Source organism: Plectrocnemia conspersa, unplaced genomic scaffold (genome assembly GCF_051122295.1).
Source record: "Plectrocnemia conspersa isolate PC_06_02 unplaced genomic scaffold, ASM5112229v1 ptg000001l, whole genome shotgun sequence".
Taxonomy (NCBI): domain Eukaryota; kingdom Metazoa; phylum Arthropoda; class Insecta; order Trichoptera; family Polycentropodidae; genus Plectrocnemia; species Plectrocnemia conspersa.
Genome location: NW_028277165.1, coordinates 7,800,488 through 7,813,332, shown reverse-complemented (window position 1 = coordinate 7,813,332; position 12,845 = coordinate 7,800,488). Strand labels below are relative to the sequence as shown.

The window sequence follows — 12,845 nt, the reverse complement described above, 5'->3', positions numbered from 1 at the left end:
ATCTGTGTAAATTTAACTTTACATTCATAAAATAGCTATTATTTCAATCGCGAATAACTTCGGAGTTATTTTTTATTGTAATATAAATATAACTCGTTTTTAATTGTTGTTTTTCTTTCCTTATAATAATTGTGAAAATCTAGTTGACCTAAACACAGAGATTAACTGAATAGATGCTAACCTGTCGCTACAATCGTGACATAATAGCACTATTGCAGTTACTGAACGCTATTTAAGATTGCACAACATTTTTTGTATTGACTTTCACTACGTAAAGCACAGAATCTTATTCTGTGCTTTCTAAGTATATTGATGCGATTATATTTACATTTTGGTTAATTATTAAGGTGGACCTCGAATTAAATGGAGTACAGCTTGACATACATATGAAACTGGGGGAATCCGGTGAAGCGTTCTTCGTTGAAGAGGTGCCAGAAGATGAAGTAGAAGCTTCGGCTCATCTCGCCACATCGCCGATTCCAGAAAATGGATTTTCTATATTTCAAGAGCAATTGATGACACCGAGGCGTACATCCGAGGAATATCCTCATGAAAAGTATGAAAATCAAGTGTCTGATTTTACACAGAGAAGGTATGTTAGAATTTGATTTAGATTTAATTTAACATTACTTACTGTGGTGTGTGTTTGTTAGATATACCGATGGAAACTCCACAAAACCAACGCTAGCTGCTCAAAAGATGGACTATCAAATGTTAAACAACGATTTCATGTACGACTATAAGTCGCATTATTCGTCGTCGCAGATGAACCGCGAACAAGATTTGTTCATGATGGACAACGAAAAAGATATAAGTGAAGCGGAGCCAAAAGAGGAGAAGAATGCACCGTCGAGCGCTCCTAAAAGGTTTCGCGCTGAAGAAGTGAACGATAAAGAAAGCCGCGCTAAGGACACAGTGAGGAAAATTAGCATCAACAACGACTTCAAACCGATTTCTGCCGCCGATGAGGAAATGGTTATCAAAGCTATCACTAAAGCAGAAGAACCGATACAAATCGCTCCGGTTGACGATGCGCAAAAACCGCAAAATAATGCCATTGCCAACAAAAAGAAAAAGAAGAGCAAGAAGTCTGGCTCTAAGAAAAAGAACATGACTCAACGGAAACTTTCCACTAGTTCCAATGGTTATTCTAGTCAATCCGAATCGACGTTAGGGCCCGAATGCGTCGAAACCGATAAGACCGACGATAGGATATTAGCCGAACAGCTGGCTAATAAAGAATTGATCAAAAACGCGTCGTTTTCTACTACTAATCTGATCCAAGATCATTTCTTCAGCGATACTGACATTCCTACGTCGGCACCCAGGTAATTTATCTTTAAAAATTTAGCAGTCAACCGCTGTTTTAAAATGTTTTCACACTATTATCATTTTATTTAAGAAGAAGTTCACGATCAGGAAGTCCTGTGCAATCGGACTCGGAACTTGAATTAGCGCGTGGATCCGGAGTGCAAGGAAGTACCGAGCCAGGTCAATCATGGCGGTGGGGCGAATTACCTTCACCTTTGCCAATGACGAAATCTACTATCACGTTGAGCCAAACGCAAGCCGGCGAATCACTGAGCTCAGATGAAGAATCAAACAAGACGAACACCAACAAAGGTATTTATCAAATGGTAATATTCACTGCACTCCGTTGACTCCATTAACAAAAAAAAATGAACAGGCGAACTCTTCCTATTAGCCATCTAAATTTTTGAGTGTATGCATTTTACACGCATATTCAAGAAAGGCTTTGAATGTTATGGCGTAATGTTTCAAGTTCTAATTAGTCTGACTATTACACTATTTTATTGCAATTAACCTCAAATAATGTTATATCTAAATTTAATTAGATTCTGATCTAAATTATTTATAATTCTGAATCATTGATTAATTTTTTCATCTTTTATCTTGATTTTCATGTTTTACAATAAATTTATTTGGAATATAAAACTCTCGCTTGAATTGAGGACATTTTAAATGAGCAATATATAAAATGATACTGTTGGAAAAGTTTGGTGCGAGCGAGCATTGGTCAGAACAGTGAAAACCTTACAAATAACTCTCTGCAACGAGTCCTATTCTGAAGGAAAAATCCGAAGATTTACCTTACATAAATGCACAAACAATTTGTTTCATGGAGCAAAGTACTTATTTAAATGCACATATATCTAAAAATAATTCCCTGTTAAATAGCACTTTCAATAATAAAAGTTTCTGGTGGCATTGTTAAACATTGTATCTATTCTTTGGGCTGATTTAATCGCATATTACTTGCTATACAAATAAAACTTCAGCTATAAAACGAAGCTCAATACTCCGGAATATCTATAATTCCATTTCTCTGATTTCATTCTCTCTACTCAGACATTCGTAAGTATATACTATTTCAAGAATAGTTTTATAGTTTAATATGTACATTTTCAGAAGATGTGCCAGTCAATGTAGCATCTCAGACGAGCAACACTTCTATGCTTAGTGGAATGTTCAACTTTATGAAGCCATCCCGTTCTTTGAAACATAATAATAAAAAGGCAACGGATGGAGTGTATTTGCAAGAGTTGGCAGCTGGCGCTATTGAGCCAGAAGTAGCTGCTTTATACTTTCCTACACCTGCACAAGCCAACAATTCCGCACAAGATAAAGGTACTCACTTTTTCAAGCATTGCTTAATCTAATGTGCTGCGGTAATTTATTAATATTTAAATTCTAGTTCCTAGATCGCTACCAGTGGATATTGCTAGTAATACTGCCAATGAAGAAGATTACGAATCGGGTAATGGACCGTCATTAACTCAATCTCCGTCTTCCGTAGAAGGAGTGATGGGCAAAGGAATGGATTCTGATGAAGACGAAATCAAAATATATTGCAAGTCAGTTTATTCTTTTAATTTTTTAATACAAAGCAATATTTTTTTATTTATATTATATATTTATCTTTATCTTAGGGGATATATCGGTTTGTCTTTATGCGGGCCGGCAGTTTTAGAACAATCTCCCGCAGCAGTAGCAGAAGCATTTGAACAAGAATCTGTCAAATTTGAAATGCTTTGTTCTGATTCATCTCTGCTCCAAAATCCTCGACTCGTGGTCCGAATCGGTAATAAATACATGCCATGGAGTGCGGCGGCACCTACGTTACTTTCCTTGTTGGTCTACCACAGACCGTTGCCAAAGGTGAGCATTTTTTAATATCAACAACTTGATTTTTATATCATCAAATGATTTTTTGATTATTTCAGAGTGCCGTTCAAAACTTGATAGAAGTAGATATGAAAGAAAGCAAACCGGAAGATAGCACTCAAGGTAATGAAAAGAGGGCTCAACAAGCTTCTGGTGGATTTAATTGGTGGCCCAACTGGCGTCGTTCAGTGGACAAACAAGCTCACGATACCACTCTGTAAGTTTCAATAATTTTTTCTTAAATAAATTTTTATTTATATTATGCTATATTTTTTTAGAAAAACTGGTGTAGATATTGTAGACGGAAAACAGACAATTATGGATCAAGATAAATTAACTCAAGAACTATGCGAAAAATTGAAATTTGCATCCAATGAAAATATTGCTGGTTTGTGTTCATTTTCAATGATATATATATTGTATATTGATCTAAGAGTAATTCTCACAAAAAAATGTAGAAGCAGACGAAGCTCAAGAATCACTATGCCAAATCGACTCGAGATCTCAAGGTATTGCTGTGAGCACTCAAACGTCGTTACAGTCACTCACCGATTTAGGCGGCGAAGGATATAGCGGCTCTCAAAGCGCTGAAGACTCAGACGAGTGCACGACTGATAAGGGTCTGATCAGCGAAGATATGACAACTTCTCAGACGAAATCCAAGAGCAAGCATTCGGAAAGATTCAGAAAGACGCTCCGTTTATCGTCCGATGAAATTGTAAGCATCTATTATCTTTATATCATCAAAATGAAATAGAATATTAATGATTCGATTTGATGTTCTAATAGAAAAAGTTAAATCTGAGAGAAGGGATGAACGAAATGGATTTCAGTGTCACCACGGCTTTTCAAGGCACAACGCGGTGCAAATGCTATGTGTTCCGCTGGCGTTACGACGACAAGATTGTGATATCTGATATTGATGGAACCATAACTAAGTAATTTGATTGATTGTTTATGATCGATGCGTATTTTATATCTTTTTCTAAATCGATTGATTTTTCAAGGTCTGATGTTTTGGGACACATATTCCCGTTGGTTGGAAAAGACTGGTCTCAAAGTGGCGTAGCTCAACTCTTCACCAAGATCAAGAATAATGGATACAAACTGCTGTATTTATCGGCCCGTGCCATAGGACAAGCAAAGGTATGCTTATCATAAAGGTTATACAGATGAAAAAATATCTTAATTACGCATTTTGCTTTCAGGGTACGAGAGATTATCTTCGATCTATTAAACAAGGCGATGTTTCGCTACCTGACGGTCCACTTCTTTTGAATCCGACTTCTTTGCTGAGAGCTTTCCATCGAGAGGTGATTGAGAAGAAACCGGAAGAGTTTAAGATTCAGTGTTTGTCTGACATTAAAGCTTTGTTCCCTGAGGACAATAAACCGTTTTATGCTGGCTATGGAAATAGAGTTAATGTAAGTATATGTACATAGAATAATAAGGTTATTTCTTATTATATACTTTACAAAAATCTGAACAAATCGAAATTTATTCTTCCTCTGGAGAGCTTTGATTTTTATTCTTCTGTTATTTATCACTTGATAGTAAAAAAAATGTTTGTACTAATAACCAAATGTTAAAAAAAAACCAACTAAGTCTAATTGCTAAAAAGTATAGATGTTAATAGCCAATTTTTAGGTTCTTAATTAGAAAGCGCATTTAATATAATAGAAATTTCATCTAACATTATAGACTCCAAGGCAAGCACATGTCATTTGACATAAACGTAGTTTCGAGATATTTAGATATTTTCAAATTGCTCTATATTTGTATGCTTTATAACAAAAATAAGAAGTTTCATGGTGGGGAGTATGTAATATTGATTATTAAATTAAAGATAAAAACATGTAAATAATTTCTCAAATTCAAAATTTTATATTTCATTAAAAATAGTCAATTATATTTATATGTAAAAAAGTGGTTATTTCGTAAATTTTTGTTCATTTAGAGATGCTGCTGGAAATAAAAAATATGTCGCTTCGGATATTTTTATTCTAGGAGGACAAAGGACAAAATAGAACAAATGATGATAATTTTATGATAAGGACGTCTAGTTACTTTACTTTAGAGCACTTTCTAGATGTTTCCGAAGCGTCATTTGGAATAGGCTATAGATTGATTACATATTGTATTCAGCTTATCTTAAAGATAAGGTGACCAGACGTCTTATTTTTGGTAGGATTGACCTCTTTTATCTTCTTTGAACAAAAATTTCCGAAATTACCTTTTTTTTTATTCTGCAGCAATCTGACCTACTTTAACCTCAAACAAAAATTTTCGTGATCACCTTTTTTTAGCTCTCACAGCAATTTATTCTCCTCAAACAAAAATTCCAATATAGCCTTTTTATTTTTAGCGTACCCCTTTGATATTTTCAAAATCTGGTCACTTTACTTAAAACCAAAAATGAAAAGTTTCATTGCGGGGAGTATATAATGTATTTTGTTAAATGTGAGGTAAAAACATTTAAACAGTTTATTAAATTGAAGATATCATATTTCATTAGAAATACCAATCGATATTTTTGCGAAGAGCATGCATAACATAACCTCAAATCTTCTTGTGATATATTTCATTGAAATAAGATTTAATGTAAATTAATTATTTTTGTTCAAATCGAAGTCATGTTCATAAAAAAATAGCACGCGCAAATCAATAGAGTTATATGAAAGAACATATTAACTATGTACCTAAAGAAATTCTTACCTTGAATGTTATTTTTGCCTCTCATAGAAAAGTGCAGTAAGCTAACTGCACGTTAACGTGTGTCCTTACTTAAAAGAGCAGTCAGTTAACAAGTGCTTGCTTAATACATCATAATTATTTAATTAGATTGCTGATTACCAATTTTATCATTAACGCTTTTTGGAGCACTTTCTAGATGTTTCCGAAGCGTCATTCGGAACAAACTAAACTGTATCCGCTAAAGATACATTACATTTGTTATTCAGCTTATCTTTCAAATAGACTACTCTATTTTGATTCATTATAAAAGTATTGATTATAGAAAAGATAGATTAGTTTGCTCTTTTGAAAGAGCCATTTTAACTAATTTTTGTAAAAATATCAGTTAACATCTTGGCTTGGAGTCTTCATATAAATCTTAGTACCTATTACAAAAATCACTATTTTATATATTTATTACCCATAGAAATATAATTTAATTATTATTTAGACATATATGATCAAACAAAAAATACATTAAACTGTTAAACGTTAAATATGGTGATACTTTCCTAGCTTATCAATTGATAGCCTAATATTAAACTGTAATTTTCGACTAATTTCAAAATGTTCTGTAAAACCATTAATACAATATGTATTATTTCCCTTGCAATTAACTTCATGCGTTACACCTGGATCTGGGTATTTATTAGTAAAATGCAAAATAGAAATATATGATTAAAATTGTAGGTTTTAGCAAAAAATGAAGAACTATTTGTATTATTTAATAAATCACTGTAATACACAGCTCAATTGAATAAATAATAATTAACATAATACATTTTTCTATTTTAGGACGTTTGTGCTTATCAAGCTGTAGGTATTCCGATTGTGCGAATTTTCACCATAAATCACAGAGGCGAATTGAAACACGAGTTAACTCAAACATTCCAATCATCGTAAGTATACGCTTAAAATTTATATAATTGCAATTGGGCAAGCATGCTTTTTTATTCATGGAGTGCTTTTAATTATTTGTGTATTATCTAATGGTGTTAAACAAAACATAAGAAACTAAAATAACTAACAGCAGAAGAACTAACATGTCACATTTTTAATAATTAGTAAGTATTTTGATATGTACGTACATATGTATATCTAATAATACATTTAGATTTATGCATGCAAAGATAAGTTTATTTAAAAAAACTCTTAAGAGACTGGGACGTTATCTTATTATTTTTATTAATGAAATAAAAAATAGTTGATTAACATTTTTAAAGTAATTTTATTTTTGTTGTATTATTTAATATTTTTAGAATACAAGCATCCTTTGCCAACTGAAAATATGTTATCAAACAATGCTACATAAAACTATGAAAAATCACAGTTTGCAAGGGAAACTGTAATCTAACAGTTGGTTCTCTATTTATTTATTTTATTATTAGTTTTGTATTATTTTCTTATTTTACAGTTATACTGGGCAGAGTGGCATGGTGAATGATTTATTCCCGCCTATCGAATACGATTGCCAATATATGGTGTATTAGTTCTTTTTCCATTTTGTTTACAATGTAAACAGAATAATAATCAGCGTTTGTTTTCTCAGCACAAAAAATATACGTTTTTTGTGGCGTAGTGTTTACACACACACAAAGATAAACGAGAGGTCAATATGTAAACATTTTATATAAATATATAGAATATAAATGCGTAGCAGCGTTCGCGTCCAGCTGAACTTGTACACGGTAAGCACACCATCGCATCGAAAGACGACATTGCATCGCTTCATTTAATAAATTCACCACTCTGCCCATGTCGTTACTTGGTGGTTGTTGTCGGTAACGGAATTTTTTATTTCATGCGGGGTTGGAAATTCATCGTTTTCTGCTTAAACCATCGTCACATTTTCTTCTGTACGCTACGACTAACACTATTTGTTTACGCTTTGCTAATTTTGGTTCATACATTTCATCATATTAACCTTTTTCAGCACCCCATCGATAAATATATATATGTTAAAAATGAATGTTACATTAAGGCCCTGATATAAGGTCGAAGAACTCCGTATTTTGGAATGATCATAATGTGTACAAATATGTAAAACGAGTTATAATGTATAATATCATCCAACAACCTTTATCCACATAAATGTAAATAAATTTAACCCACCCGCTCTTAATAATATATTTTTTTTTCTTTTTTCTGTTTCATCAAAGTTGTGTAGTTAATTTTTTTTTGTTTATTACTTAGAAAATATATTTATCTTAAAACTATAGTATTTAAACAAGGTAGTGACAGGGACGTCATTTCAATTTTTACCACGGGGGGGTTGCAAGAGTTAGCCTGTCAGCGGTTGTTTAAGATTCATGCTATATCATTAAACGACAAGTAGTTTTCTGACCAAATTTAAGGGGGGCAAATGCCTACCTGCCTCCCTCCCCTCCCAAATAACTTTCCTGAGTAGTAAGTAAATAAAAATTTTGACAATATTTAATTTAACTAGCAAAAAAAGTCTATCAATATCATTATTAAACATACATAAATATATTTTGGCCCTATCTTTTCGCACTAAGAATATTCCTAATTTTATAGTTAAATCATAAAGCAAGAAAACAATCGATTTTCTTTTTTTAATTATTATCTGGGTAATATAAAACTAGATTAATAATTTTTTTTCTTATGGTTTTTTTAAATAATATTTTTATAACAATTGACATTTTGAAACAAGATGATGGATCTAAGCTGAGATATTTAGAAGAAATCTGAAAACCTCAAAAATCATTATATCCCACAATAAAAATTAGGTACATTTCTGTATGTATTTTTGATAACTAAAAAATCATAACATTTTTATTTTATTTTAAAACGTTTTATACCCGTTTACTTTTTTCTCTAGAAATTTTTTGAATAGCTTTTGAAATATTTTAAAAGTAGCTGAGATATTTTCAAGGTCTATTTAAAAAAATATTTATACAAGTTCTATTTTAAGTTATGCATGTTTATTAATTATGTGTTTATTAAGGAAGATAGTACTACATGTATACAAATATATTTATAAATACATAATATTTAATATCACTGAAATATAGCATGGAAATATTTTTATGCTGACTCATGCGATTTTGAGATCAAATATGAGTTTTTTGGCGCATTGCCAATCTTATACTAACACTTGGATTTTTTCTAAAGGCAGGAATAGATCTGTAAATAAAAGATACGGTCTCGCGTGATTGGCATTATTAATATAACACATCATTAATCAATCCTTTGAAAAGGAAAACCGATACTCCTTTGCATTACGGAAGTCCCTAGATTGAAGTATAATAAAATTGTATATTTTAGATATTCCAACATGAGCTACATCGTGGATCATTTGTTCCCGCCTGTGCAAGCTGACGTGTGTGAGGACTTTTCGCAGTTTGTCTTTTGGCGTCAGCCCATCGCCGACTTGAACGAGATACTGCCGACGTCCAACTCGATCAGCTCTCTGCCGCCGATCCCCGAGTGCCAGCAATTCGGCAATTCGGCTGCTTAAAACTCATGCCAATTTTTTATAGCATTAGAATGATAGTCAAATTGTAGTGCGATCGCTTACCACGTCTCAATCCCTATGTGTATGCTTAGCGATGACATTCCTTTTTATAAGGCGTTCTGACGCAGAAGAAACGTAGATAAATGTGTTTTATGTGATTGTCATATCATCGGATATGCGCTTAGATAATTTTTGATTTGTTTAATCGATATGGCAGATCTTGTTTACCCACCTTTATAATTTATTTACATAAATAACGACGATAGTCAATTGCAGTAATGACTTTAATGGTAATAGAATTTTTTCAATTTATTGTTAAGCTATAATTTTATTTGTGATTTAGACTTATGTATTTATAGAAGGTCGTTTGAAGACCTAGTGTTACAGCAACGAGACAGCCGCATTTTAAAAAGCGTTGCGCTTTTGGCTCGTCTCAGATAAACGAAGAATATATGCTTATTTTATATACGACGATTGAGCTTAACACTCGCTATCTCTTAATTTGTGCAGCGAATCTATCATGAGATGTTGCGACGTAGCATTCAGCGAAATAATTAAGAATGTTAACGATTCAAGTATTTAACTCGGCACAAGCTCCTTCAGCTAAAGTTACATCAAATAAATCTTTATTTTTTAACAATGTGACTAAAAATACACAGTGATCAAACAGTACCTTAATTATTATTTTTTTAATTAGATTATTATCTTAATAATGTAAGTGAAAATGTGATATTATTTTTACAAGAGTTCCGGTTAAATTGAATGGTTTACGTGTTCCTCTCGAGACATTCTAAGTTAAACAAAACTAACATTTGTATATCGTACATTGGTTACCGCTAAATGCGACATAAAACTGAATAATTAAATGCATTATGATTTTCTATTGGTGTATTGAGCTTTTATTACAGTAATTTATGTATGTTACCCAATTATAAATGTAATAAAAAAACATTTCAAAGTAAAATTGTATTATATTTATTTTACGTTTCATCTTGTTCCATTGCATCGTCTGAATCTTCATCGTCCTGTGGAACTTCCTCTTTCGAATCGACGTTGTGGAATCCGCCTTCCTTAGACCAATGGCACTTAACGGTCATTTTAAACGTAGCCATCATCTTTCCCAATAGTTTCAATATTCTGGCCTGTTCTGGAGTCAGAGTTTGACCTTTTTTGCATACTTCGTGTTCCTTAATCAAAGTGACCACTCCGCGCTGAAGGCTCGTCGGTAGACCCAACTGCCGCAAGTGAGGCTCTATGGAATGGGGAAAATTTTCTAGAGGTCCCTCCGGCAAAACTACACTGTCCGTAGCTACAAATCCAGCTCGGGCGTAATCGTCTTCAGAGTAGGTATCGAGCCAGTCGATGACTTCCTTCGCGGACCTATTCGTGAATAATAACCCGCATTGGCCTATTAATCTTTTCGATAACTGAAAAAATAATACAAATTAAGCAACTTTATAAAATGAGATAAACGTCGATTAACCTTTTTACTCACATGGTGTAATTTATCGTGAATTTCGTCGCTTTCAGTTTTTCCTAACCCAAAAGCCATCACTTTATTTTTACCAAAGAAGAATCTAGAATCGCTCCATTCCGACCGCAGTTCTTTCAATTTTGTGTTTCTCATGTTGTGAACCGTAAACAAGATTATATTTTCATACTTTTCTACGGATTTTCTAATCTCTTCGACGATCTGCTGCTTTAGAAGCAAACATTTTTTGTTGGTTTTCGTCAGCGAAACTGTAAACGCATTATATTTATTTTTAGTACTTTAAAAGCGCGCTAAAGCAAATATAAGGTTAAAAAAAGATGTATTACCTTTCTTATCTCTCTTAGATCTAGGCATTTTGCTCTTTGTTGCTTTTAACGAATAGAATTACTAAACTATCTCTGGAGACAAACAACAAAATGTCAAAATGGCCGAGTTTTTAATACAATTTGAGGTTATGCATTTGACACGTGAGTTTTTGGTCTAAAGGTGCCAATTTCATACGTACGAGAATTATAACAAATTATTTAAAATTAATGTTTTCTCGAATGAATTTAAAAAAATAATTTCTATAGACAGTGATTATTCGCATATAAATTGTATATCCATTTTGAGTTATTCTATGATATTAAGTATAACTATGAAACAATTTTATTGATTTCGTGTAAATTTTTAACTTCATAAAAGTGCAATTTTATTGCGTTTTAAAATACGATTTGGTTTTAATGTGGGCGCACAGATCACCACTGCTTAAATATATTTACTCTCGCATATTAAAAAATATTTGGTCCAGGGTGTCGAAATAAAAAATATATTTGTAATAGTTTTCATTTACTTTTTTTACAGAATTTAACTTCTTAAAACTTTGTTTAGAAAACGACATAATTAAAATTAATTTGTGTTTTGTTTCATTAGTCAAACATTTTGATTCCACATTTAAGGAGAAGTTTCCGATTCCTATTGCTCACCAGTGACTTTGATTCTCATGATAAATTTTAAAAACAGGGAGGTCGATTAAAAGACAGCAGGTGTGAGCATTTGCTCCCCAATGAATTTGGCCAGAAAAGTGAATGTCATTTAATGAAATACAATGAATCTTAATGAAATGGATATATTTTTAAGAAAAACCACTCTTCTTGGAAAAAGCTAAATTAACGTTTCTGATTCTAAATAAGAAATTTTTAGGTTATTTTTCAAAAAAATACTTTCTCAAATCTATCCCGTAAATATTTTTTAAAATATGTCATTTCAGTGAAACATATCGAAATACATTTTTACATGTAGATATCTATTTTTGAATACGACAAGTAAATCACTTGTCAATCCAAATAATAAAAAACGGGGTACGAAACAAAAAAGGAGACAAAAGCCCAACTTAGGTTGCAGAGGTAATACAAAAAATATTTATATTTTTACCAGTGAATATATAATTTATTTAGCAAGTACTAGTGAAATAATATGGTTTCAACTTTTCTATACCTAGTATTATATAAATTTACATACTTATCATTATTTATTTACATGCGGTATATAAATGTTATATACCGCAAAATACAAATTAAACCGACTTAGTTCTCTGAAAAATAAGCAGAAGAAGTACAGACATACATTGCTCCAAAGTTTGTCTGCACTTGGATTCATGCACCAATTCAGCTTAGATACTTCATTCGATTCTAACTTATTATAAGTCGTAATATTGTTAAAAAAGTCTTATTATGAATACTAGATAATCGAGCGTTTTCACTGTGACGGCACGATTTTATTGCTTTTGATGAGGATTCTAAGCAGGAAAGGATCTTGATTTTGACCAGAAAAATACATGTCATTTAATGAAATACTGTGCATCTAAATGAAATAGAAACATTAAAAAACGACCATTGACTGTCCAACTTTTCCCCAATACTTAATCGACTTAACGGACGGTTCATATTAGCTGTCTCGGCCGTTGGCTATGTTCCAAAT

The 12,845-nt window shown here is 32.3% G+C and overlaps 2 protein-coding genes across 9 annotated transcripts in view; one reads left to right on the top strand and one right to left on the bottom strand.

Moving 5' to 3' along the window:
- Positions 1-10,358, top strand: part of Lpin (phosphatidate phosphatase LPIN) — a 41,480-nt gene extending 31,122 nt beyond the window's left edge. For 2 of the 8 annotated variants that reach the window (XR_015811677.1, XR_015811678.1), the window contains exons 3-17: positions 348-592; positions 654-1,328; positions 1,406-1,623; positions 2,431-2,649; positions 2,717-2,876; positions 2,952-3,180; positions 3,246-3,403; positions 3,465-3,574; positions 3,645-3,904; positions 3,976-4,124; positions 4,194-4,332; positions 4,395-4,610; positions 6,715-6,818; positions 7,334-7,607; positions 9,205-10,358. Coding sequence is in view for 4 of the 8 variants with exons in the window: in XM_088200196.1 (XP_088056322.1) it covers positions 348-592; positions 654-1,328; positions 1,403-1,623; positions 2,431-2,649; positions 2,717-2,876; positions 2,952-3,180; positions 3,246-3,403; positions 3,465-3,574; positions 3,645-3,904; positions 3,976-4,124; positions 4,194-4,332; positions 4,395-4,610; positions 6,715-6,818; positions 9,205-9,397 (3,078 nt within the window). In the remaining 4 variants the exon portion in view is untranslated. Of the gene's footprint in view, positions 1-347; positions 593-653; positions 1,329-1,402; positions 1,624-2,430; positions 2,650-2,716; positions 2,877-2,951; positions 3,181-3,245; positions 3,404-3,464; positions 3,575-3,644; positions 3,905-3,975; positions 4,125-4,193; positions 4,333-4,394; positions 4,611-6,714; positions 6,819-7,333; positions 7,608-9,204 lie in introns of all 8 variants that reach the window. The other 6 variants (XR_015811675.1, XR_015811676.1, XM_088200203.1 and 3 more) reach the window with 3 other exon arrangements.
- On the bottom strand, positions 10,268-11,342 carry RpLP0-like (ribosomal protein LP0-like). The gene is made up of 3 exons (XM_088200233.1): positions 11,213-11,342; positions 10,890-11,134; positions 10,268-10,821 (listed from the first exon to the last, which is right to left on the bottom strand). Exons 1-3 carry the CDS (start codon positions 11,238-11,240, stop codon positions 10,375-10,377), a joined length of 720 nt encoding a protein of 239 aa, XP_088056359.1. The 5' UTR covers positions 11,241-11,342; the 3' UTR covers positions 10,268-10,374.
- Between the last annotated feature and the right edge of the window lie 1,503 nt (positions 11,343-12,845).

What these genes read in the sequence shown, in the direction of transcription:
- RpLP0-like (XM_088200233.1), bottom strand. Translation starts at nt 11,240, where the DNA reads ATGCCTAGATCTAAGAGAGATAAGAAAG. An exon ending in ATCTAAGAGAGATAAGAAAG is followed by an intron (nt 11,135 to 11,212) that starts GTAATACATCTT and finishes ATGCGTTTACAG; the next exon opens with TTTCGCTGACGAAAACCAAC. An exon ending in TTCACGATAAATTACACCAT is followed by an intron (nt 10,822 to 10,889) that starts GTGAGTAAAAAG and finishes TTATTTTTTCAG; the next exon opens with TTATCGAAAAGATTAATAGG.